Here is a 23750-nt window from a genome sequence, read left to right as displayed (position 1 = left end):
TAATGTAGTTAAGATTGCCTGGAATTGAAAACAGGTATTACTACCATGTAATAAAGCAGGAAAAGTACACAACCTCTTATAACTGTTACCGTTGGTAGCGATCACTAACATAGAAAGGCAAGGACAGCCGTGAAGAACAGTTTAAAAATAGCAATTCACTATTATTTCCAATGAGAAAAAACGGGATAGTAATGAAGCCTTAAGGTACTTTCCTTCAGTTGCACACGTTTAATTAAACAGTGAAAAGAAAAAACAGTTGTCCAATATCACTTGCTTAAAAAAACCCTGCTTCTTGTACTCCCCCCTTCAGCACAACAATTAAAGCTCACCACGCAATTAAATTCCAACTTGCACGATATTGTACCACCTTGGAACTAAGCCCCCACTGAATTCGGGTCTCCCCTCCAGGCCCTGCCCTGGTTGACCCTGCTTAGCTTTTAGTGAAATCAATCCCCCCTTCAGGTCTGATGAAACGACCTCTCCGTTCAGCCCTAAATTAGCGGGAAAAACCTTTCGTATTGTAAATGCGGCTGAAAACTGCTGGTATTTCCAGAAACAGCTGCTGAACAAGCATCTCCCAACTGCCGCCGTAGTTCGAACACGCTCCGGCCTGATCCGCAGTTTTTCCTGCCCCGCTATCTATGCGGATGCCTCTCAGCCCGCCGTTTCCTTCCGCACGGCTCCCTTCCCTACCGGTTGGCCGAATAACCTGAAATGCACCGGCCGACCGATGCACCGTCCCTGTGTAACCCGCACACTACCTTCCGGGACCTTGCAACGGCCCGTACCGCGCTCCTGACCCAACCGGCAGCTGGCTCCGTTAGTTCCCCGTCGGACCACGCTGGTGACGAGACGGCTGGCTCCACGCGTCGGCGATCCCCAAAGTAGTCACGACGCCACCCCGATAGTGAAGGGGAATCTACACCGCTCCGGAACCGCCAACCAGGAGAAAAACGCGCGAACTCCGAAACCTGGAATAAAGAAGACAAAAGTTTAAAAAACAAAGAAGCCCCGAACGCGGGGCACAGCGTTCAGCGAGGGAGCGTCCAGGGACAAGGGGGTCTCCTGGGCGCTCCCCACCTCTTATTCCCGAGGGGCCGGGTGGCCCCTCCTATCGCCCGCCCCCCCCCGACCCGGAACCAGTCCATTGAATCCGGGTCAGGAGGGGCGCCGGCCAATCGGCGGTGGGCCGCGCCCCAGGGCACGCCCCCACCGTCGAAGGACCCGAGGGGAGAGGAGGTGAGGCGGTCGCCGCGCCGCCATGCGTGCGGGGGGGCCGAGGGCCCCCCCTTTTCATTTGTGAAAGTCCACATTTACAGCCCCCAGTAACTGAATTGGGTACAAACGGACTGAAATAACCTGGCCCAAGTGATATTTGCCCCAGACCCGCTGCACGGAACACAAATAGAGGATCTTAATGTGATCCGTATTGGTGACGTGTAAGTATTGGATCTTCAGTAGAGATTGGGAAGAATTAGTGCAATTTGCTCTCACATAATTAAGCAAAATTTGGGGGAAATTTTACAAAATTGGGTATTATAGCATATCCTTCATTTAGCTCTGTATTTTAGTGTGAAATGCATTCTTGTGTCAAATTTTGAGCGAAAGTGACATGAACAAAAGCCTCTCGCGTTCTGGTAATTTGCATTATTCCTGCGCACTTGCGGTAAAAAAAAATGGCACATCCCCTGACACATGTGTAAGTCCTTCAAGGGGTCAGATGTGTGAGCACCACACAATTTGTACATTTGTGGTAGATCAGGTGCGTTAACAGATTTGTTTATTTAAACACCAAATACACCAATTATTTTTTTTACCAGTGAAAATATTTTTTTCTGACTCCGTCCAAATTTTATCAAAATATATTAAATCACATAGTGGGTTTCTAATAATCTGGTGTGCCCCCGGCCCTAGTATACACACATTGGGTGCTGCAACCTTACCATGTGCCCTACTTGCTTGAAGTTCACGGTATTGCTCTGTCACACACAGTGCTTAATTTGAGCCGGTGCTTTCCGGTGCTCAGCACCGGCACCTAATTGTCAACACCATACCTAGAACAGTCTACCACATAGTGGCGCTGCTCATCTCATTTAGAGATGATCAGAACAACTAGTTTATGACTACAGTATACATTAAAATTACTAATACCTGCCTACCCAGCCATTCCTTCAGCTTTGGGGACCTGGAATAATCTGAACAGTCGCATTCACATGCGAGAGAGATGGTTAGAAGTTGTTTTGGCAGCAATGACAATGGCGATGGGTGGTGCAAGCTGCTGTGGTCTCATGGCTAGAGCCCTGGCACTAAATATTTTACAAATTAAGCACTGGTCAAACAAGACTATACCTAATGATTTTTCTCTTTGCAGTTAGCACATTTCAGTTCTCTGAGTGCTGCACAGATGGCTGGTTTCTGCCTTACCGGTGACAACGTTAATAACTACGGTATCATGTCAGTAGTCATGAACACTTTGAGAAACATGTCAATAAGTGGCCTTAAATCATTTGGCATGGCTATTAACAACATCGCCAGCCAGGTAATGTGTGATTTCGTTTTGAAGTATTATCTTAATTTATGTATTCTTTGTTGTGCATGGAAAGAGCGTATCTCATCTACACTATCATAAGTGGGTCTTCTGGATAGTTCTCCGGGTCCTGCCTTGCTTCATCTCTCATTGAACTCTGTGCCTCTGTCCCTTTTCATGACATGTCTCACTTCATGCCTCTTACTCTCCCTCTCCATGTCCGCCTTTCACATGCCACTTCACCTCACTCTTGCAACCCTTTTCTTTCCTTCTCCTACTGTTCCCTTTAGATCTTGCATACTGACAGCTCCAAAAATAGGAGCCCCTCCAAGATCGCTGCTGTGAATACATGTGAAAGCACAACTGTTATCTAGTATAAAAATAAAACAAAACAATTGCTGTTAAAGCCAATAATGTCACGTGCAAGACCTATTGACTTTGCCAGTGCTTGTTCCAGGGATATTGTCTGCTTTCAAAGTGTGATGGGCAAAGGTATGAGGCCCTGTTTAGCCCTTACCAAGTACATTTCGAAAAAAGTCCTGAAAAATCACCCACTTGGGATCATGAGGGCATATCTCTCATCCTATAGTGGCAATTAGATTGGATGAGGCGGCATCACTCACTACTTGTGGTTTGCTTATTATCGGCGACCTCATTCCACCCTTGCAAGATGGTACTACCAAAGCCGACACAACCTCATTCGAAGGGAGTTCTTGATGCATGCTAACTGGACAAAAAGGGATCCAGACAAACTCAAAATACCTTAAGGCAAACCCAAGTTAATACCTTTATTAAGCACAGCTAAACCCAACAGGGGGGAGGGTAAGTAGGTGCAATAACCCATCATCCGTGTTCAGCCAACATGCATCTGCCCACATGCATGCCATAGCCATTCGACGGGGCAAAAGAGGATCCCTATCTACTCCTTACACTAAGGAAGTATAAAGTGCAGAGTTGTTTGAACGTAAATTCTACCTTGACAACGCAGGTAATCGTGGTTCCCCAACTCTAAGGAACTAAAACTTCATGGTCAGAACGGAGGTGGCATCCTCTGTAGTCACACATTCGTCAAGAGGTACACGAGCGAAAAACCTGATTCGCCTCTGTTACTCAGCTACTCGTTTGTATTCAACACCTATGTATGTCTACACATATCAAAACGAATTTGGCTGGGTGCTCTTCAGCAAGGATGTGACACATGTGGCCAGATCACCAATGAGATAATACCAATATGTGAAGTCTTTAGTAATTAACTCACTCTGCGAACGTCGGGATTTAAGGGGCGTGGTAAATTCCTCATTCCTATGTATCCTGCTCACAGACTTCTACATAGCAAATGCACAACTTAACATAATTTCCTGTATATTCTGTTCTAAACTATCCCTTTGTGATTTAAAGTGCATTCTTAAGAGTACTAGCTGCTACCCCAGACTTTGTCACACTGCATTGCTCTTGCTTACCCTGGCCTAAGGAGGGTCATGAAGGCTATAGCAGTAACCAAAAGAGGGCTCGGGACCTGTTTACTTTCTGTACTTTCCTCTTCCTGACCTTGCCATCATCTGTTACTAGCAAATTTCTAGGGAACAGAGGGTATAAGAGTGAGAGAAGAGGTCATTTATATGATGCCAGGGGTCTAAGGGTGTGTGATGTCACTTCAACCTCCTCAGGCATTTTGGTGAATACATATCAGTGAGAAAGACTAGGAAACCTTAACCAGTTTTCATAGAATCTCCAATTTAAAAAAAAATGCATGACCTACTAAGATAACAGAAATAATGTATCACATAATAGCAATATCTCTGAAAGAAAATTAGCATACGCGTCTTTTGTTTTTGGTTGGTTTTATAGAATTTGGAATTATTTAAATGTGTAGTGCGAGCGACCATACCTGTTGGTGCCAAAGAAGCTAAAACAAATGTTTGAAATCAGTGATGTGCAAAAGTCTAGGAGCAAAGAGAAAGTAGGCAAATGTCTTTCTATACTGCAAAATCCATTTAGTTGATGGACGTGCATCGCAGAGGGAGGGAGCTTCAACTAAATATCCTCAACCACCTATCTACCTGGCTTAGAATGTAGGAATTATTTATCTGGAATGTGCAACTTTTCCATTACCCTGCTTTCTGGTCACTGACTTTGGCCTTAGGTCTAAAATATCCATTTTAATATATTTCTATCATTTCAGAACGGGATAACTGTAAAGAACATCCAGGTCAGAGATGAAATGTTGAACCTGATCATCACTGGTGTTCATGGAGGGTTCGCAGCTTTCACACCTAATGACTGGAGCCAGTTTTTCTCAGGTGGTCTGTCTATTCTGAATCCCAGCATAAGTGCCACAACCCTGCACCTGATCCCAGAAAACATCGATTGCTCATCGTTACAAAGCATGTAAGTCATGGCCTAGCGCTTCCAGAATGTTTCTGCATTGAGTCTGGCTGTAAGTAGTAAAAACAAACACTAGGTCACAATTTAGCATGGATTTTTCAAATGTACAACAGTTGTACGCTCGTAAAAATTTATAATTTAGTCATATGTAACCACATTTACTAAGATGTAGGAACTGGCATAATAGTGTGTAACTTATGTTCTTGATCGACATTAAAACACTAGATTTTGTTGTAAGCTAGGCTTCCTGGAGATGGGCTAGAGAAGTGGGGTTAGGAAGGCGTAGCTTAGGAACACGTATGACCATGTGCTGATGCATGTCCCACACATATCTATGCTCCTGCAAGGTCCAGTTACCAGTGGTGCAGAAATTGCGGGAACGGGAGCCAGTTACTCCAGTTTTATAGGAGGGTGGTGGAAAAAAATCAGTGGAAAAACTAGAAGAATGTGATGCAGAGCATGTGGTAATGCAGGGCTAGAAAAGAAGCATTTGAAATGTAATAGGAATGTGGGTTCGGAATGATTGAATCTTCGCTCCTCCGCGCTTGCTGAATTGCATTGTTTGGACAGTTCCTGGGAGAGCCAGGGACAGATTACATTCTATAGAATATATACATTTGCTGTTTTCACAATAACCATCTCACTGTTTCCCCTTTCTCACTCATTGGACAACAGAATCGAGGTCTTGGGCAAGAGCTACAATCAAATGTCTGAAGGGAGCAGAATTGGCGTGAAAGACTTTGTCATCTCCCACCTTGCATGGCTGAAGGTGAAAACAGGTGAGGTCTTCCAAGGTGATGATCATGCTAAAGGCACCCTTAGAGCTAAAGATCAACGCCCAGATGCATCAAAGTTATGTATTGCGAGTCCTTAATAGCAAATATTAAGGATTTGCTATTAAAGACTTGCAAAACGGGATGCATGTAGGAATCGCAATATTATTTGCAATTCCTACTGATTCCTAATTTGCGATTAGCTAATTGCTAATCGCAAATAAGGAATGGCATTACCCTAAAGGCCCATAGGAATGAATGGTGAGTCATTCCTTATTTGCGATTAGCAATTAGCTAATCGCAAATGTGCCGCAATTTCAAAGGGTGCCAGGGTGTCCAAAGGACACCCTGTTGCACCCCTGAAATGGTAATGTTCACTGGTGTTGAGCACACACATGTCCCAAGGACATGTGTGTAACAATCAACTTAGAAAAATGCACTAAAGTGCATATTTCTAAGTTTTTGCTATTTACCACGTAGTTTGACTTCGCGGTAAATAGCGGCCCCAGATTGCGAATTCGCAATCTAGGAATGGTTCATGCATTGCATTTAAGGAATCGCAAATTGCGATTCCTTAAATGGAATCGCAATTTGAGAACTCGCAATTTTTTGCGAATTCTTAAATTGCGAGTGCATGAACCCTTGATGCATCTCAAATGCCATTTTTGCGGGCGCAAACGACCGAATTTTGCGATTCGCACCGTTTGCGCTCGCAAAAATGCTTGATGCATCTACCTGCAAGCTTATTCCATGAGTATGTGTGTCCTATTCCAGCCTTAGATCCAAGTTATCCCGTAATATCCGGGCCTGATCTAACAAGAATTTACTGTGAGTAGTTGTGTCTGACTCCAGACCTAGGCATGACTTACTTATGAATTTCCAGTTGTAAGACATGATTATACATGGTAAAGTATTTCTACATAAGTGAGCATATCTTACAATTGGAAATACATGAGTAAAATGCACCCAAGTCTCAAGTCAAACAACGCTTCCTCAACTCGGCTTGCAATCTTAGCCCTACTGTTCCGCATGTTTATCCTTGTGTCAGTTTAACTCCTCAGTGACAGTAATAAATAATGTTGAGACAGTTTGGGTCTCTGAAGAAAGCCATGTTTGCCAGTCTGAAAACCCGTTTTTAAGTCAATCAATCAAATTTGTCTCTATTCGATCATAAAATAGTAGATCATAAAAGATACATAAAACCACATTTATATTACATAAATGAAACCACTAGTTTCTTTAAAAAAATGTTTACATTTCTCCACAAGTCCAATATACTACATGTAAGATCTGTTTCCAGTAAAAAAGAGAAATCTTGGTTCAATATAAAAAAAATCTCTAAAACAAATTTTGTAAGAAAAATGCAGACATTAAATATAATGAAATACAGACACAGTAAAAAAAAACATTTTCCTCAATTGGAAAAAGCAGACTATATAAGAAAAATAAGTGTGGGTGCATAAGTAGTGTTAAAACAAGCAGACCTATAATTCATAATTGCAAATCACCTCCCTGGAACAACAAGTATTTTCTCAGGCGCAGTACGCATTTCAGAAAGCAGGCAACTGCTTTATATCCATCATAACCATCTAGCTGCTGCAGAAAAACACAGTGGCACTCTACATTTGCCAAACTTAAATCTCCGAAACAGAAGTAATAAATATCTCTTCATAGAGGAAAGGTAATACTTACAGAAAAAAAACAAGTGTAACAGAGTCTGGGGGAGAATAACAATCACATGGACCAATACAAATGTCTGTTGTTCGGAATTTCCCTAGTGGAAAACGTAGCAACCACCTATTAAACACTAATCTAAACTGGGTCAGTAGCATTCGCTCCCATGCATTCTGGACAAAAGACAGATAAGGATCAACCCTGATAGAAGACTGCAGAAAGCCATGTTTACCGGTCTGAAAAAACATTTGACAGTCAGAATGTTGAGTGCAAAAATATGGCGATACAAATATAGTGGCCAGAATGTTGATGTTCTACGACAGGTTTACTATACTTAACTTCACATCTACCTACCTTGCAGATATATGTGTATCGTCAAGGTATGTATGTGTTGAGTTGTATATACTAAGGGGCTTATTTACAAGGCCCTTGCACTGCCGGCGTGTCTTTTTATGATGCTTGGCTGCACAGAGTCAGATCCATATCTTCGAGGCCACCCAAAGCCCCTTTGCTTGACGTTTCATGGCTTTGTAGATATGGTGTAAGGCAACACAGCGCAAGTCTCTGCGTTGCCTTACACTGTGTCAGTTGTTCTGTGGGTGTAGCGGGTGGTGAACAACCTTTACAACGCAACTTTTACCACGCAGTGCCTTTACGCCGCAACTTTTACAACGCAAACCATTACAACGCATTGCGCTGGGGGGCGCTCTAGGATAGGGAATGTGTTTAATGTACTATCCAACACCTTCCCTACTATCCACGGGGACTGGATTTGGAATAGTAAATTAAACAATTCACTATCCAGCGCCTAAAAGCACTATGCGTTGTAATGGTATGCGTTGTAAAAACCGCGTTGTAAAAGCATGCGATGTAAAAGCATTTGTTGTAATATCATACATCCGTAGCGGGTGGGTATTCCCACGCAACACCCATGGGTTTTGATGCACTCACAGATTTACAAGGATCTGTAAACCTGGCATTCTGCAGCACACATAGAAAGTGGAAAACACCTCCATCCAAGGTGACCTTCCTGCTCAAAAACAACCCTGCCAACAGTGCAGACACTCTTGCACCATGGTGCATGGTTGCCTGCATTGGTGATAGGCACCAAATTGTGCACCGCCACTAGATGAAAGGACAGGAATGCACCATATCTCGTAAATGTGGTGCATTCCTGCCCTTTCGATCTGGTGTAGGAAGGCGCAGCAAAGACTTGTGGTGTTGCCCTACGCCAAATCATTGTAAATGAGGCCCTACATCTATTCTGGCCAATATTTTAGCAGTCAGTAGTTTTTTTAAATATTAGGGTAGCATCATATTAAAAATCCAATACTGTGGTGGCACACCAAAAAATACCGGGTGTCATCTAGCATCATGTACAGAAATACATTTCCAATGGCAAAATTGTGTGATGTTCAAAACTTTTGTGAACTTTACTCAACTTCACCTGCAGATGAAGTTTCCTGCTAAATATATTTTTTGTACCACTCTGGCTCTGATTAAGATAAGAGGTCTAAGTTTCAAACCTTTATACAATCAGGAGTTTATGAACGGTTCTGAATTATAAGTGATACCTGACGTTCACCCAACTCTTGATCAAAGGCATGCAACATTCCAGTGACAATGTTGTGATCTCTTCTTGACCATAGAAGGCTACACTTGGTTATTGTTTTTTATGTGGCACATATTCTGCCATTGGTAATGTCTCATATTGTGTTTAGTGGTCCAGGTCAGGATTCGCATGGATCCGTCTTTTCCATCGCAGACCAGAGTCTGATTCACCTTGTGATGATGTGTTACAGCTCTGCCTGTTACTGTTCACACTTAACTCTTCAATTGGTACTAGGTTGCTGGTACCAGGTGTTCCAAGGCACTATGTAAACACAGGCCTGTCCTGGTTTGGGTTCAGAGGGATAATTAATTCCAAAATGTACTTTCAGACCTCGTTAATATGAAATATTATTATGTTTTTATTTCTACAGGAAACCCTTGCACCACAAATAGTGATGGCGGCGCACAATGGATCAATATGAACTTTGGCCCATTCAGCGCCTACTGCGTTTATAATGATTTCACCACACTGGATCAAAATTTCAACCCGGTATGTACACCGTGTTTTTAAATGTGTGATTTTCTCGGTATGTACACCGTGTTTTTAAATGTGTGATTTTCTCAACTGATTGTTAGCATCACTGAACATTTAGATGTAGAAACACTGCCTAATTTTAAAGCACTTTGCACTCCCAGGTACACTTAAGTGCCAACATGTCTCCTTAGCGCATAGATAATCCCAGTCGTGATTCACGGTGCCAGGATTGGCAGAATTATCTGTGACTGAGTTTTACTGCAGGGTCATATGCATGGGCATTTTGTGCAGTTACACCTAAAAAGTTGATGAATATCCACAAACTCGTTGGAAACGCATGCAAAGTTACCAGTGTCAAAGGCAGGAAGTGCACTTCCGGTTTAGATGCGGCGTGTGCGCGCCTCAATAATTTAAGGGTGGGCGTAGTTCGCGAAGTAGCGCTACACGAAGTGCACTTCGCACTACGCGAACTTCACGTAGCACTACGCGAGCTGCATAATAGCATGTTCACACTGTACAAGATGCGTTTTCAATGATTGCACAGTGCGAACAAGCATCCGGCACTGTGCAATCATTGAAAACGGCATCTTGCACAGTGCGAGTTGTAGTTTTCTGCTGCTCAAGTAGATTTTTACTCGAGCGGCAGCTTTCTCAATGCGAACTGGTAGTTTCTCATAGCGAGCAGTCGCGAGCATGCGCAACCACTCGCAATGAGAAACCTGACCTCCCCGCGTTGAGAATCTCGCCGGGATGTCCTTTTGCTTGCTCACGGTCGCGAACATGACGTTGAGGACCGCGAACAAGCAAAAAATGACTGCTGCACTACGCTATGCTTCACTACGCGTGTTCGCACTATGCTACATGCAGCTCGCGTAATGCGAAGTTGCGCAAACTTCGCAAACAACGCAAGCGTAGCGTAGTGCTTCACCCAGGGTTACTCAATATTGAATTTGGGTCGGCAGGAATGACTGCCCCCCTCCCATCTGCGCTGCAGCCTGAAAAAACACCATTCGTTTTCTAGTTAGCTATGTCACTTTATTAGCATTACATTGTCATGTGTGTGCCCCTAAAAGGTCAAGTCAGACAGCTGGATAAATAAACCAAATGATCACAGCTGTGTGGAGGACACTTTTTTGGCGAAGTGCAAAACGTCTGCCCACAAACATGTACTCATGACTCCCAACATGAGTGCGGAGCCAAAGCCCTCTCCTGGTGATTCTCACATAATTGTCTGGCGACATATGTGCTGTGAAACCAGACCATAAAACGGTAGATGAAAAGTTGAATCCTATTTATGCATACAGGGTTATACACATGGTTGCAATTGTGAGCATTCCTGGAATTGTTCAATTTTCCTAGATTCCCGGTACCCGTCATGGATTTCTTAGCAAGATCCAAAAAAAAAAAAATGTACTCCCAAGTGCTGGAGGAACTCTAGAGTGTACATTTGCTGCTTTCACAGTATCGCACTACTCAAGTCTGATCACTGACACACTGCACTAGTTTTGCATTGGTGGACTTCCACAATATTACATTTTGATACAAATTCAGATTCTTAAATCTATGGTCCCACATATGTCCAATTTCTGCAAGTAGGAGCGTACCTCAATCTTCTATTTAAGAACCTTTTTGTTCAACACCTGTAAACAGATTTAATCACACAAATGATTTCTAGCAAATAGGTCTATGAGCAGGCGAGAGGTGTGGGCGTTCCATGGCAGGAATTCTGTGTGAGGGTGGGGATGAGGCTTGGCTACTACTGCATCCAAAGTCTCATGTAACCTTACCAGGAAGAATTACCATCTGGAAAAAGTGAGTCTGGTGGTGGAACACTCAGGAAAGCTCTCAAATGATTAAGCTGAGTAGGAATCTATCTGGCAGTTGCTCCCTCTGACTCATAACAATGGCACAGGCACAAGAATTCTGACAGAAGTGCGTTCAAAATGCATCTGATCCATGATTCAATAGTATTAGATATATTGATTATCCACAGCCTCTTACAAACGTAATGAACATATCTTCCAGGCCCTGGCTTCTTCTGCCACTCAAAAAAAAAGAAGAGAGTTGGACAATTACTTGCTCATAGACCAGTGTTGGCATGCTCTACGAAGAAGTCTTGCATTCATTAACATAAAATCCCATCACATCACATAACCATGTTTTTTTGATCGGGATCAATTCCGTCAGATAACTCTGGACTCAATCGTCCCGGTTCACAAAGTGAAGTCTGGATCACACTCATAAAATGGCCTTTTAATGAGTGTATGGTTTCTTCCGCATTTCACACAAGGACCATAGATGCATTATACCTATATTATAGAACCCCAAAGCCTATTGTGGATCTTGGCAATGGTTTGGCCAAATCAGCTCTCAATGAAGCTGTACATTGTAAGCACAAATTACTCACATCACAAAAGCAAGAGTAAGGCGTTTGACAACAATTATATGTAAAAATCTAACTTGCAGAAATATTGTCTGGTATAGAAATTGTGACCTAAATATTGTTTGCAAAAATATTGTCATTTTGGGTGAAGACTTTCTATTAAGTACCATGACTAGATACTTATGTTATGTATGGCTGCTACTGACAGCCACTGGCGTGAATCCCAGATTATAACTCTAGTTAGTCATCGCAACTGTGTGTAATAGAATTTGTTTCCGACTTTTGCTATGTCATGAAGGAACATGGTCAGCGACTGGCTGCCGCCCAACTCACCACACCAAACTTAGGATACAGGATCATGAAACATGGTTAACTTTTGGAAGGCGGGGGGTCGCGAAACCCCCCGGCCGTATTTATTAAGATATAAGATCATAAAAATGTAATTGCATGATAAACGTTTTATACAAAAATCAGCAGGACATTAGATACAATATTGTCAACAAATTTGAGAGCCTAACCTTAACAGAGACTCTAATACAGATTGTTTCCTAACCGAATCTAACATCCTCATCTAGATTTTTGTATACTACATTTCTGGCCATATGGCAAGGTCGCTAACCGGTGTCAGGTCCTACGAGCTGCGCCTTACCTAGAGATGTGCGCATGCGCAGCCGGGCCCGGTAATTACCCGGTCCACGCCGTGAACTCCATTTACCCACTAAAGGAGGGCCCTTACTCTGCGCCATCCGGTGACGTCATAAGTATGCGCGCGCGGGGTGGCTACCAGCCTAAGGAAAGCGTGACTACTCCAACCCGCGGCCCTTTGAAGCACCAGTTACCTTGCCCCTGAAGTTCTAGGAGGGGCCAATGGCCCCTCCCCCTGGGCGGGAACCTCCATGGGATGATGCCCGCCCCCTCAGACCTTAAAATTAGCTGCTCACCGGTCATGACCTTACCGCATGCCCCAAACCTAATAAATACGACGACCTATGGGAAAAAATTCGAATGGACAACTACTCTTAGCTAAATCACATCCTGCATCAACGTATAGCTACAAAGGGAAAAAAGGCCTAAACACAATCGGAACAACAAAACATATTTCAACACATATCCGTAAAAGGGGGAAATTCCTAAAGAAAGCATCATCAGCAAAATATACAAAGCACATACAGTTCGCTATGCCTGGAAAATTGAAACAATAACCTAGCAAATTTACACCTAAACCAAACTAGTACAGCATCGACCATTTTTGTTCCAGGGATGGTGGGAGGGGAAACAAGAAGCCCCCGAGCGCGGGGCACGACACGCTGTGGGGGAGCGTCCAGGGAACAAGAGGGTCTCCCGGGCGCTCCCTGCCTCTTTATCCCTAAGGGGCCCGAGGGGGGGTGGCTACGCCCCCCACCCGGCCCCTCCTGCGGCCCGCCCCCCTGACCCGGAAGTCCTACAATGACATCCGGGCCAGGGAGGGCGCCACCCAATCGGTGGTGAGGTGCGCCCGAAAGGGCACGCCCCACCACTAAGAAGCTTGGAGGGGGAGGCGGTCGCCGTGCCGCCATGCGGGCGGGGGGGCCAAGAGCCCCCCCTTTTCACATGGTCAGCGACTGGCTGCCTCCCCCCCCCCCCAACTCACCACACCAAACCCAGGATACAGGATCATGAAACATGGTTAACTTTTGGAAGGCGGGGGGTCGCGAAACCCCCCAGGCCGTATTTGTTAAGATATAAGATCATAAAAATGTAATTGCATGATAAACGTTTTATACAAAAATCAGCAGGACATTAGATACAATATTGTCAACAAATTTGAGAGCCTAACCTTAACAGAGACTCTAATACAGATTGTTTCCTAACCGAATCTAACATCCTCATCTAGATTTTTGTATACTACATTTCTGGCCATATGGCAAGGTCGCTAACCGGTGTCAGGTCCTACGAGCTGCGCCTTACCTAGAGATGTGCGCATGCGCAGCCGGGCCCGTTAATTACCCGGTCCACGCCGTGAACTCCATTTACCCACTAAAGGAGGGCCCTTACTCTGCGCCATCCGGTGACGTCATAAGTATGCGCGAGCGGGGTGGCTACCAGCCTAAGGAAAGCGTGACTACTCCAACCCGCGGCCCTTTGAAGCACCAGTTACCTTGCCCCTGAAGTTCTAGGAGGGGCCAATGGCCCCTCCCCCTGGGCGGGAACCTCCATGGGATGATGCCCGCCCCCTCAGACCTTAAAATTAGCTGCTCACCGGTCATGATCTTACCGCCACAGGCCAGCATTGTTAACCGACGATCTGGCCTCCCCTCTTCTTGACCTACCCTAGAGGGTGCTCACCTAGCGAATCCCTCCAACCAGGCCCAGACATTATTAGACCACAGGACGTTCCCTGCTTCCGTCAAGTGCACCCCATCCCCCAGGTAGAATTGTTCGCCCTAGATACACCCATGTGGAATCGTCTGCAACTGGGGGGCTCGAAATAGTTGGTCCAACTGTGTGTTGATCCTCTTTACCGAGTGATTCAACGCCCTGACCGAGTCCCCCCCTCGCCACTGCCACCGAGGGATAAGTTGAGACCATACTACTGTGCAACCCGGGCAAGTCCTGGCCACCCACCCGCAGTGGAGATGATCTCCTCAATGAGGGTGCGCCTCCCCAGTTTGGCCAGGTCATTCTCCCCTAGGTGAAGTATCACCACTGACGGGGAGTCGGGCTGCTGAGCTAGGAGTCCCTGGAAGAAGTTCCTAAACTGACCGAGGCACAGACCCCCCTCTCCCGAAGAATGAGATGTCCAACCCCTTCAGCGCCGCCCTCCTCTTACGGTCTCCTGAAAGAAAAACATGTTTAGCCCGCCTCACATACGAGTGGCCCACAATCCAAATCCTCATTGTCCTGCGTCCTGCATGCTGCTTGTGCTGTGACGGTGTAGATCCTTGACGTCTGGCAGTGAGTTCCTCCCCTGCGTCACAGGTTTGAGAAACTGCAAGAACCAGAAAACATACCAAGCGTGAGAATCATCCTGTCATAACATGTCAATCCGTACATATCGTTTATAACAATCAGATGACCATCTCCCAATTTTCTTCACACTCTCAGCCGAGAGACCCCCTAGCGCTGCTTCAGTTGCAGCCCCTATCCTAAAGGAGTGAGTGCTAAATTCCTTGGGATCTAAACCTGCCTGTCTCACCGTCAGTTCCAGGACCCGCCTAAACTGGTACCTAGTCAATGGTGTCCCATCGGCATGACACAACAGTGCACCCCCCGCCGTGCCCTCCCGTTGCCTGTGGAAAACCTCCACATGAGAAACCGGGCAACAGGGGTTGGTCCAGGCCCGGTGGAGCACTATGGTGTGACCCCGAGATTCCTGGTCAGTTTTTGACCTCTGAATTGTCACCCACATAGTATCCTCTCTGATCCTAACACTAGTCAGTTGTAGGCCGCCCAACTTATCCCCTTTTGACCCTGCCACCAATTCACCAATTCTTAGAGCCCCATAGAAAGCAAGGGAAAAGGCGGCTTTGAACAGATGTATCTCCCATTCTGAGCTACAAACCTCGTGCAATGCCAGCAATAAGGCTGCCAGCCGCGCCAATCCTATGGGCCTTCTCGTATCCGCAGTGTGGCCCTGCAACCGGCGCCATCCCCTCATAGCCTTGCGCACCATAAAATTATTGGTGGGATCTCGCATGCCCTTAGCCTGCGCAAAGAAGGAGACCGCCGCCCTATGTCTGCTTGCGGCTGCCACTGATCTCCCTTCCCTGTGCATCCATTCTAAATAGGCCGCAAAGCTGTCCTCCTGTGCCCACCTAACCTCCCAATCCTGCCCCAAGAAAGCGCGATAAGACAAAAACGCCCCTTCGTAAGCTGTCTTGGTCCTGGGGGCTAGGCTAGCAACCACGAGGTCCTGTAATCTGGGGCACCAATCTGCCAGAGTACTGCCGGGAAGTGCGCTGGCGAAGGGTCTGCTGCAGGAAGATGTTCCCTGAAAACCTGCATTTTAAAGCGAGAAAGGGAGTCAGCTGCATTGTTGAGGATGCCTGGGACATGCTTGGCTCTGAAGAGTACATTCCATTTTAAGCACTGAAGCACAATCTCCTTAATCAGGCGCAATATGAACGGACAGCGTGCCCCCTGTTGGTTTATGCATTCGACCACTGTCATGTTATCCGACCAGAACACCACTGATTGGTTACATAGATGTTCTGGCAGACCTTCAATGCCACCCACACTGGGAAAAGTTCCAGGAAGCCAATGTTGGCGGTCAAGCCCCATGTTCTCCATTCCTCCGGCCACCGTTGGGCGACCCACTTGGTCCCTAGAATGGCGCCAAAGCCCACACTACCAGCAGCGTCTGTCCATAAACCCAACTCTGCTGATGTAGCAGGAGGACCTGACCACACTACCCTGCCATTAAAGTCCTCCAGAAATGCCATCCATATATGCATATCCTGGCGAACCTCAGCTGACAGCCTAGTGCGGTGGTGCTTCTGCCGTAGTCCTTTCATAGCCTGGGCAATAGAGCGTGAGAATGGGCGCGCCATTGGGATGACCCGCAGTGCAAAGTTCAGTTGCCCCACCACTTCCTGCAGCTGCTGCAAGGAAACCTTGCTTTTACATAGGCATTGACGCAGAGCTGCCCTAAACCTAGACACTTTGTCCTTGGGCAACCTGAAGCATCCCTGTACTGAGTCAATTTCAATGCCCAGGAATTCCAAGCAAGTAGCCGGGCCAACCGTCTTCCCCGGCGCCAGCGGAACCCCAAAAGCCCGCATGAGCACGCAAAATTCCTGCAGTGCCCAAGCACACTCCTGAGAGTCTGCCGCGCCTAAGAACAGGAAATCATCCAAGTAATGCATGACCTGTTGGTGGCCCGTCGCCTGTCTCATGACCCATTCTAGAAATGAGCTAAATGTCTCAAAATAGGCACATGATATGGAACAGCCCATGGGCATGCATTTGTCCATGTAAAACTTGCCCTCGAAAGTGAAACCTAAAAGGTGGTGATCCATCGGGTGCACCGGGAGGAGACGGAAAGCGGATTCTATGTCAGATTTAGCCATCAATGCCCCTGGTCCCAGGACACGCAATAAGACAACCGCCTGATCAAATGAGGCATACTTTACACTACAAATCCCTTCATCAATCGCATCGTTCAAGGATGCTCCTCTAGGTGCGGATAGGTTGTGGATCAGTCTAAATTCACCTTTCTCTTTTTTGGGTACTACTCCAAGCGGTGAACACACAAAATTAGGGACAGGCACCTCCTGGAAGGGGCCAGCTATCTTGCCTAGGGACAGTTCCTTGGTAATCTTAGCGGACACTACCGTTGGATTTTGTTTTACTGACAATTGGTTCCTGCAATTAGCGCTACCTGTGTAACCCACTGCCGGGATCCTAAAACCTTGTGAAAACCTCTCCTGAAGTAGGGTGGCCGCTGCGTGGTCAGGGTATCTATTCAACCATGGGATCAATGCTAACACATCTCTTGGTGTGGGGGTGCCCGGCTCGTCTGAGTTACTCTGGCTTCCCCCTTCCCCTATGACCATGGTTGCCTTGCTTGGACCTGCAAGTTGTCTCGGGGTGGGACGGGTGACCACAGACTGCACATGCATGCCTAAATCTACAGGTGCCCTGGGCCCTTGTGCAGGTGCGCTTATTAAAATCCCAGCATACCCCTCTCCTTTCTGACCCCCCCCCCCCCCCTATTCTTCCCCGGGACCTCGTTCCCCTGGGTTGACCAAAGGGGCTGTTGAGGCCTGGCGGAGAACACCCTGACTGCACTGGTGGCCTGAGATGGGGCTGTGTCACCTGAGAACTGCTTGTGCCATGACATAGAATCCACCTTGTCCCACGCCAGTGATGCGTCAAATTCCTTGGCCTTCCTGAAATTAACATCATACTCCTTCCACACATCCCCAGTGTATTGGTCGCTCCACCCCACAATCCTGCTCTGGTAGCAAGCCATTGCTGCCTGCACATTTGGGGGGCGTTCTGCCGTGATAGCCGAAAGGACAGAAAAGGCCCTGATCCAATTCTTCAAAGTCTCATCTACTCTGAACCTGGAGCACTGTGCCCTCCATTCACTTGGATGCATCCATTCCTTCAGTACCTTGGCCTGCTCCATTTCCAAATTGTCTAACAACAAAGAGAATATGTATACATATTTCCCCCCCCAAATCAACTCCTTCACTGCCTGGGACACATGTTGCCCCAAGTTTTCACTCCTGGATGGCACTAGGCCGTCCCCCAAGAGAGGCAGCGACACTTCCTTACCATTTACGGGTACTTGGGCCGGTAGAACACTATCACCATTCAGCTGGGCGGGACTGGAACCTGTAAGGGAAGAAGATGAGGGCACCGCACTACTGTCCGCCGCCGTTGCAGCCTTGATCTTCTCTACCAACTTTTCCGCTTCTGCCACATGATCAGATGAGGCAAAGCACACCCCCCCCCCCTTCTGCAGCCACGGCAGCAAGTCCGCTATCCGAGATACCAATTCTGGAGGAACTGAGTCTAGGTTACCTGCTGGGACTGCAGGCGCTACTGGGGGCATGACCGGCGGCACAGGTGTAATAGGCAAGGAGGCGGCCAGTGGCGGCAGGCCCGTGACTGGGATCGGTACCACGGATGAGGGGGCAGGCCCCGCAGGTGGGAGCGCCGGCGGGATGGCTGGAGCCGGTGCCGCGGGAGCTGGAACCACAGGCATAGGTGTAACAGGGGCCGGGAACGCAGGTACAGGTGTATTAGGTACCGGGACTACCAGCTCAGTGGCGGGGGCAGTGTACCTGGGCTTCTTGGCCTTAGACCTTTTAGGCGGGGTAGCAAAATCCCCCCTTGGCAAGGGGGCCACCCTCTGGCGAACAGGCCTACCCGATGGGCCAGGGGAATCAGCAAACCTCTCATTGATGCGTGCCTCCAATTCATCAACCTTCCCCAACCGTTTGTTAATGTCGCTCATTTCCCGCATCATGGCCCGCATCATAACCTCCATCCTGGACCCTCCTTTACCACCCCTTGGCCCTGGCATGTTAAAAAAACGCTGCCTACACTCGTAGTGTCACAATTGAGCGTACGTGTGCTTTGTACCTTCACCAGATGGAGGATGTCCAGGTGGCTTTAAGCACCATGCAACGGCAACCGCAACACCACCGGCTTATCCGGCTATGTCAGGGGTGAGTAAACCTAGTGTAGACCCACCCGGCGGCTACCAGGAGCGATGAAATGCTAGCCCCCCGCTCTCCTCTTACCGATCAAATCCTGCGCGTTTCCACAGCCGGTATTGAGTTCGTGACCACGGCCGCCGTTCACTCCTCTGGGCTCACTGTGCACAAGATGCCAAGATCCTCTATTAAATCGCCTGCAATAGAAAAAGTATTAATCTCTAGGAATGGCACACTCACGCCGCTACACAAACACCTGAACCATAAAATTACCCTTGAGTGTGTGCTCGCACCCCTGCTGGCAAAAAGACAGTCTCTCGGGGCAGGAGAGTGTTTGTAATAAGGCAAAACAATTTATTTACGCTTAATTTCGTCCCCCCTACAGACCCCCAGAGACCTTGGCACAGTGTAGCACCCCAGTAAGGATTCGACCCCAATGTAATTCCTACACGTGGCAATTAAGTTAAAGCAGTCTTTAACCCCCACTGAATCACCTAAAATTCAGAAGAGAAGCATCAACATGAATCAGTCCCAAAATTTAAAAAAAGGTTTCTCTAATTCAGCAATTAAAGGCAACCTTTCCCCTGGTCTCCCATCCAAGTCCTGCCCTGGTCGACCCTGCTTCGCAACCTACTTCAATTCCTTTGAACAGCCTGCCAATTTCGTAGCGCGCTGCAATGTGGGGGAAGACGGAACAAACTCAGTTACACTGCCTGTGTGAGCGGAGAAGGCGGGTGTTCAGCGTGATACGGGCCCAATTGCAGCATCCTCTCCGGCTGCGCTGTTTCCCGCCTACCCGCACCCGCCAAGAAATACCTCGTTCCGCTAGGACATTCCCCACCGCCGGAAAGTAGAGTACGCGACGCTCCACGTGGCTCCGACGCCCCGAACCAGAAGATCGCCGGGCAACCGCCGCTGCACACCACCAAGGAAGCCTGCACCGAGCTCGGGCGACCGCCACTGCACACCTGCCAACGAAAAGCCTAAAAAATAAAAAGGACAAAGTAAACAAGAAGCCCCCAAGCGCGGGGCACGACACGCTGTGGGGGAGCGTCCAGGGAACAAGAGGGTCTCCCGGGCGCTCCCTGCCTCTTTATCCCTAAGGGGCCCGAGGGGGGGTGGCTACGCCCACCCACCCGGCCCCTCCTGCGGCCCGCCCCCCTGACCCGGAAGTCCTACAATGACATCCGGGCCAGGGAGGGCGCCACCCAATCGGTGGTGAGGTGCGCCCGGAAGGGCACGCCCCACCACCGAGAAGCTTGGAGGGGGAGGCGGTCGCCGCGCCGCCATGCGGGCGGGGGGCCAAGAGCCACCCCTTTTCATTCTAGGCTACTATTACAGGCTTCTCAGATCCTGTCAGTGTGTGCATCTGGAGAGCAGCGAGAACAGTTTTGAAAGACTAGAGAATATTGAGGGAAGTCACAGAGGGTTGTGGGGGATCAGGTGACCAGAGGCCATTTGGGACCCGGAGGAGAGGCCATGTTATGAATGGCGTCCCATTACTCCTCTTCATAGCAGCGTAAAGCAGGGACATACACTTTTGGGTAAGCCATACATACCATAAAATTAGAGATGGGATAAAAGTGAATAGCTCGGGTGTTTTTTTTTTAAATTAGGACTCTGAGTGACATCCGAGTGCTCTTGTTGTCTACTTGATGTCACTCTGAACCCTTTAGTGAGAACATTCCTGTTATTGACTGTTACACATCCATAATTGTATTTAGGACACTGCATCAATGTAGCAGGTGTCATTCTGACAACCATATTCTAATACCCTGGTTTTTAACAACCAAGGTTAAAGAGATCATAAATTGAAAGTGAGCATCTATATTTGGTACCGTACCTCTCCCACGCCCTCCTCACCCCCCTTCCCATTCCCCGCCATGCCCAATAGGTAAGCGGATACACAGAATCAGATTTCTTTACTGAATCGGGGTACAGTGTGTGAAATGTACTCTCACCATTTCCAGATGTGTTTAATGAGCAAACTATTGCTTTAGTATTTACCAAACCTGCTTCACATGCATATTGCCTGTGCCCACTCAAATGTGCATGACTTTAGCACTTGTTCAGAACAGAAAGACAGTAACCATGTTTCTTGTTTTTGTTGTTTAGTCGTCAGCCTTGCATGTACTGACCCCGCAACAACTTGCCCAGTACTTAACAACAGACTTACAGAACTCTGCAGCAGCCGGCAGGGTCATTGAAGCCGTGGACGCCACCAGTTTCGGCGCTTTCCTGGATGAATTCAATGCCCAGTTACAACAGGTAAAGAGTAGCACCTGTGTTTCTCTGTGAAAATCGGTTCAATTAGGTTGACCTTATCCCCTTAACCTCACGTAGACCTTTTCAATTGCTGCCGAAGTTAACTACCACTAGGGTTGGGTAAAATATTAGACTCGGAAACAAGAGTTTTTACTTGTGGTCATTTTTGCCCCACGAGTTAAATTAGTTTGTTACAGAATATGTACTTCCAACAACGGGGAGAGGATGTAGCCTTGCGGCTAGAGCAGTCCACCTCAGAGTTGGGGAACCGGGTTCGAGTCTCGGCAACAACACTACAACATCTTGTGATCCTAGGCAAATCACTTAGGGCCAGATGTAGGTAAAATCAAATTTGCGAGTCCTTAATAGCGAATTTTACTGATTCGCTATTAAGGACTCGCAAAATTGAATGTAGGTAGGAATCAGTAAAATATTAGTGATTCCTTAATATTCCTTAATAACGAATTAAAAATTGAGATTCGTTAATAAGGAATACCTACCCATTCATCCCTATGGGCTAGGAGACCCATAGGAATGAATGGGAAGATATTCACTATTTGTGATTCAGTATTAAAGAACCGCAAATAGCGTGAGCTAGTTCAAGGTGCCATGGTGTCAAAAGGACACCCTGTTGCACCCCTGAAATGTGCATGTGTGCACATGTGGCACACATGCATGTCCTTGGGGCATGTATATGACCACGTGGCACTTTAAAAAAAAGCAAAAAAGTGCTTTTTTAAAGGAAATCGTTAATTACCACCATCTTCAAGCTGGTGGTAATTAGCGATTTCTTAAGGCTAAAGTGCACTTTCTTTTGTGCTACTTACATTGCATATAAGGAATCGCAATTTCCGATTCCTTAAATGCAAGAGCAAAATAAGGAATCGCAATTTCCAATTCCTTAAATGCAAGAGCAAAATAAGGAATCGCAATTTTGTGACTACTTATTTTGCTAGTAGGTTTAAACTCACCTACGTTGCTCTCAGCGTTAGCGATCGGTATTTGGCCACCTACATCTGGCCCTTAATCTCCCCGTGCCTAACAAAAATGTCCTTCTGTAACGAAACTGGTGCTCATGTAATGCGCTCTGATACCCGATGTCTTGGGTCTGGTTTGCGCTAAATAAAACTAAAAAAATAAATAATTGAAAACAAAATTTTTCTGATTTGAAGGCGAGTATTTGATTTCACCAGGGAGTGTTAGGAAAATTGTCACGCAAGGAAAATGTTGAATAGTTTAGAATAAGTCTACTTGACTGAGTAAGATACTGATTAATTGTTCAACATTGCACATGTTCAGCACTAAGTGGTCAATGCTTAATTTGAGCCAGTGGTTGACTGGTGCTCATTTTTGGGGCTGGAACTTATTTTTCATCTTTAGCCTTTAAACTAGAAAAAGAGAGAAAAAGGCAGCAAAGGGGGGACGAAGGAAGAAGGGAAAGATTAAAAAGGGGGGAAGAAGGAAGAAGGGAAAGACTAAAAAGGGGGGGGAAGGAAGAAGGGAAAGACTAAAAAGCAGTGAAAGAAAGCAGGGGTGAAAAAGAACTGACAAGAATGAGATAAGAAGAGAAAGAGAGTATGGTGATTGAAGAATGAGGCATGAGTTGAAATCAAAACTAGGCAGCCTTGGTATTCTGCACACTGACAATCGGCAGCCGGGCGGGTTTCTGAGGAAAATGTTGGGCTGCAGCACTTATTTTACAAATTAAGCAAGCAAGATTGTTGCCCTGCAGGTGAATCTGAAATCCTGGGACATTTCTAGTTTTCCAAAAACTCTCCATCAAAATGTCACAATTTACATCTTATGTTCCAGAGAGACATCTCCCACCACCCCTACTTCCACCCTCTCTTGTCGCACTCATAAAAACCTCACACCCTTCCCTTGTGTTGAATGAGTATTGGTCCCTCTCAGAAATGCACAAAATCCAACAGTTTTAGCTATGCATTTTTTAGATTTCAAATCCCTATTTGATTTAATTTCTAAATCAGTAGTACTATAAAAGTGCAATTCTGATGTCTGATTGTAATGTGCTCAAAGACCTACAATTTTTCTTTCATGCCCATGAATGCTCTATGTAAAATAAACTTAAATACGTAGAGGCAGATTTACAACAAAGTAACGCAGAACTGTGCAGCAAGTAATTTTGCTGCGCCCTGCTGCGTTAGTTTGGAAAGCACAAAGATGCGACATATTTACAAGAATATGCCGCATCTCTGTGCGTCCCCTGCGCTGGCGCAAAAACTGCAGCCATGCACCAGTACAGGCACCCTTGCAACATGGTGCAAGGATGCATGCGCCGTGGGGAGATTCCTGCACAAAAACAATCACAAGAGGCTTTTTCCTCTTTCAATGCTTGCTGTAGAATGCAGCACGCATTGAAAGAGGAAAAAACGAGGAGAAATGAAAACATTTCTCCTAGTTGCGCCTTGCTACGCCACCTCTAGGGTGGCGCAGTATTCAGACGCATCTCCAGATTTACGATTTCTCGTAAATCTGGAGATGTGCTTGT

The 23750-nt window shown here is 46.7% G+C and overlaps 1 protein-coding gene across 1 annotated transcript in view; it reads left to right on the top strand.

The window, feature by feature from the left end:
* Window positions 1-23750, top strand: part of LOC144783951 (uncharacterized) — a 266569-nt gene that overhangs the window by 210119 nt on the left and 32700 nt on the right. Inside the window, exons 44-48 of the mRNA XM_078662679.1 lie at window positions 2372-2539; window positions 4710-4915; window positions 5588-5691; window positions 9342-9460; window positions 21092-21244. Coding sequence (XP_078518805.1) covers window positions 2372-2539; window positions 4710-4915; window positions 5588-5691; window positions 9342-9460; window positions 21092-21244 — 750 coding nt within the window. The remainder of the gene's footprint in view (window positions 1-2371; window positions 2540-4709; window positions 4916-5587; window positions 5692-9341; window positions 9461-21091; window positions 21245-23750) is intronic.

Source organism: Lissotriton helveticus, chromosome 10 (genome assembly GCF_964261635.1).
Source record: "Lissotriton helveticus chromosome 10, aLisHel1.1, whole genome shotgun sequence".
NCBI classification, from domain to species: Eukaryota; Metazoa; Chordata; class Amphibia; order Caudata; family Salamandridae; genus Lissotriton; species Lissotriton helveticus.
Note: the sequence above shows the minus strand (reverse complement) of the source record. Positions and strands in the feature narration are given on the sequence as shown.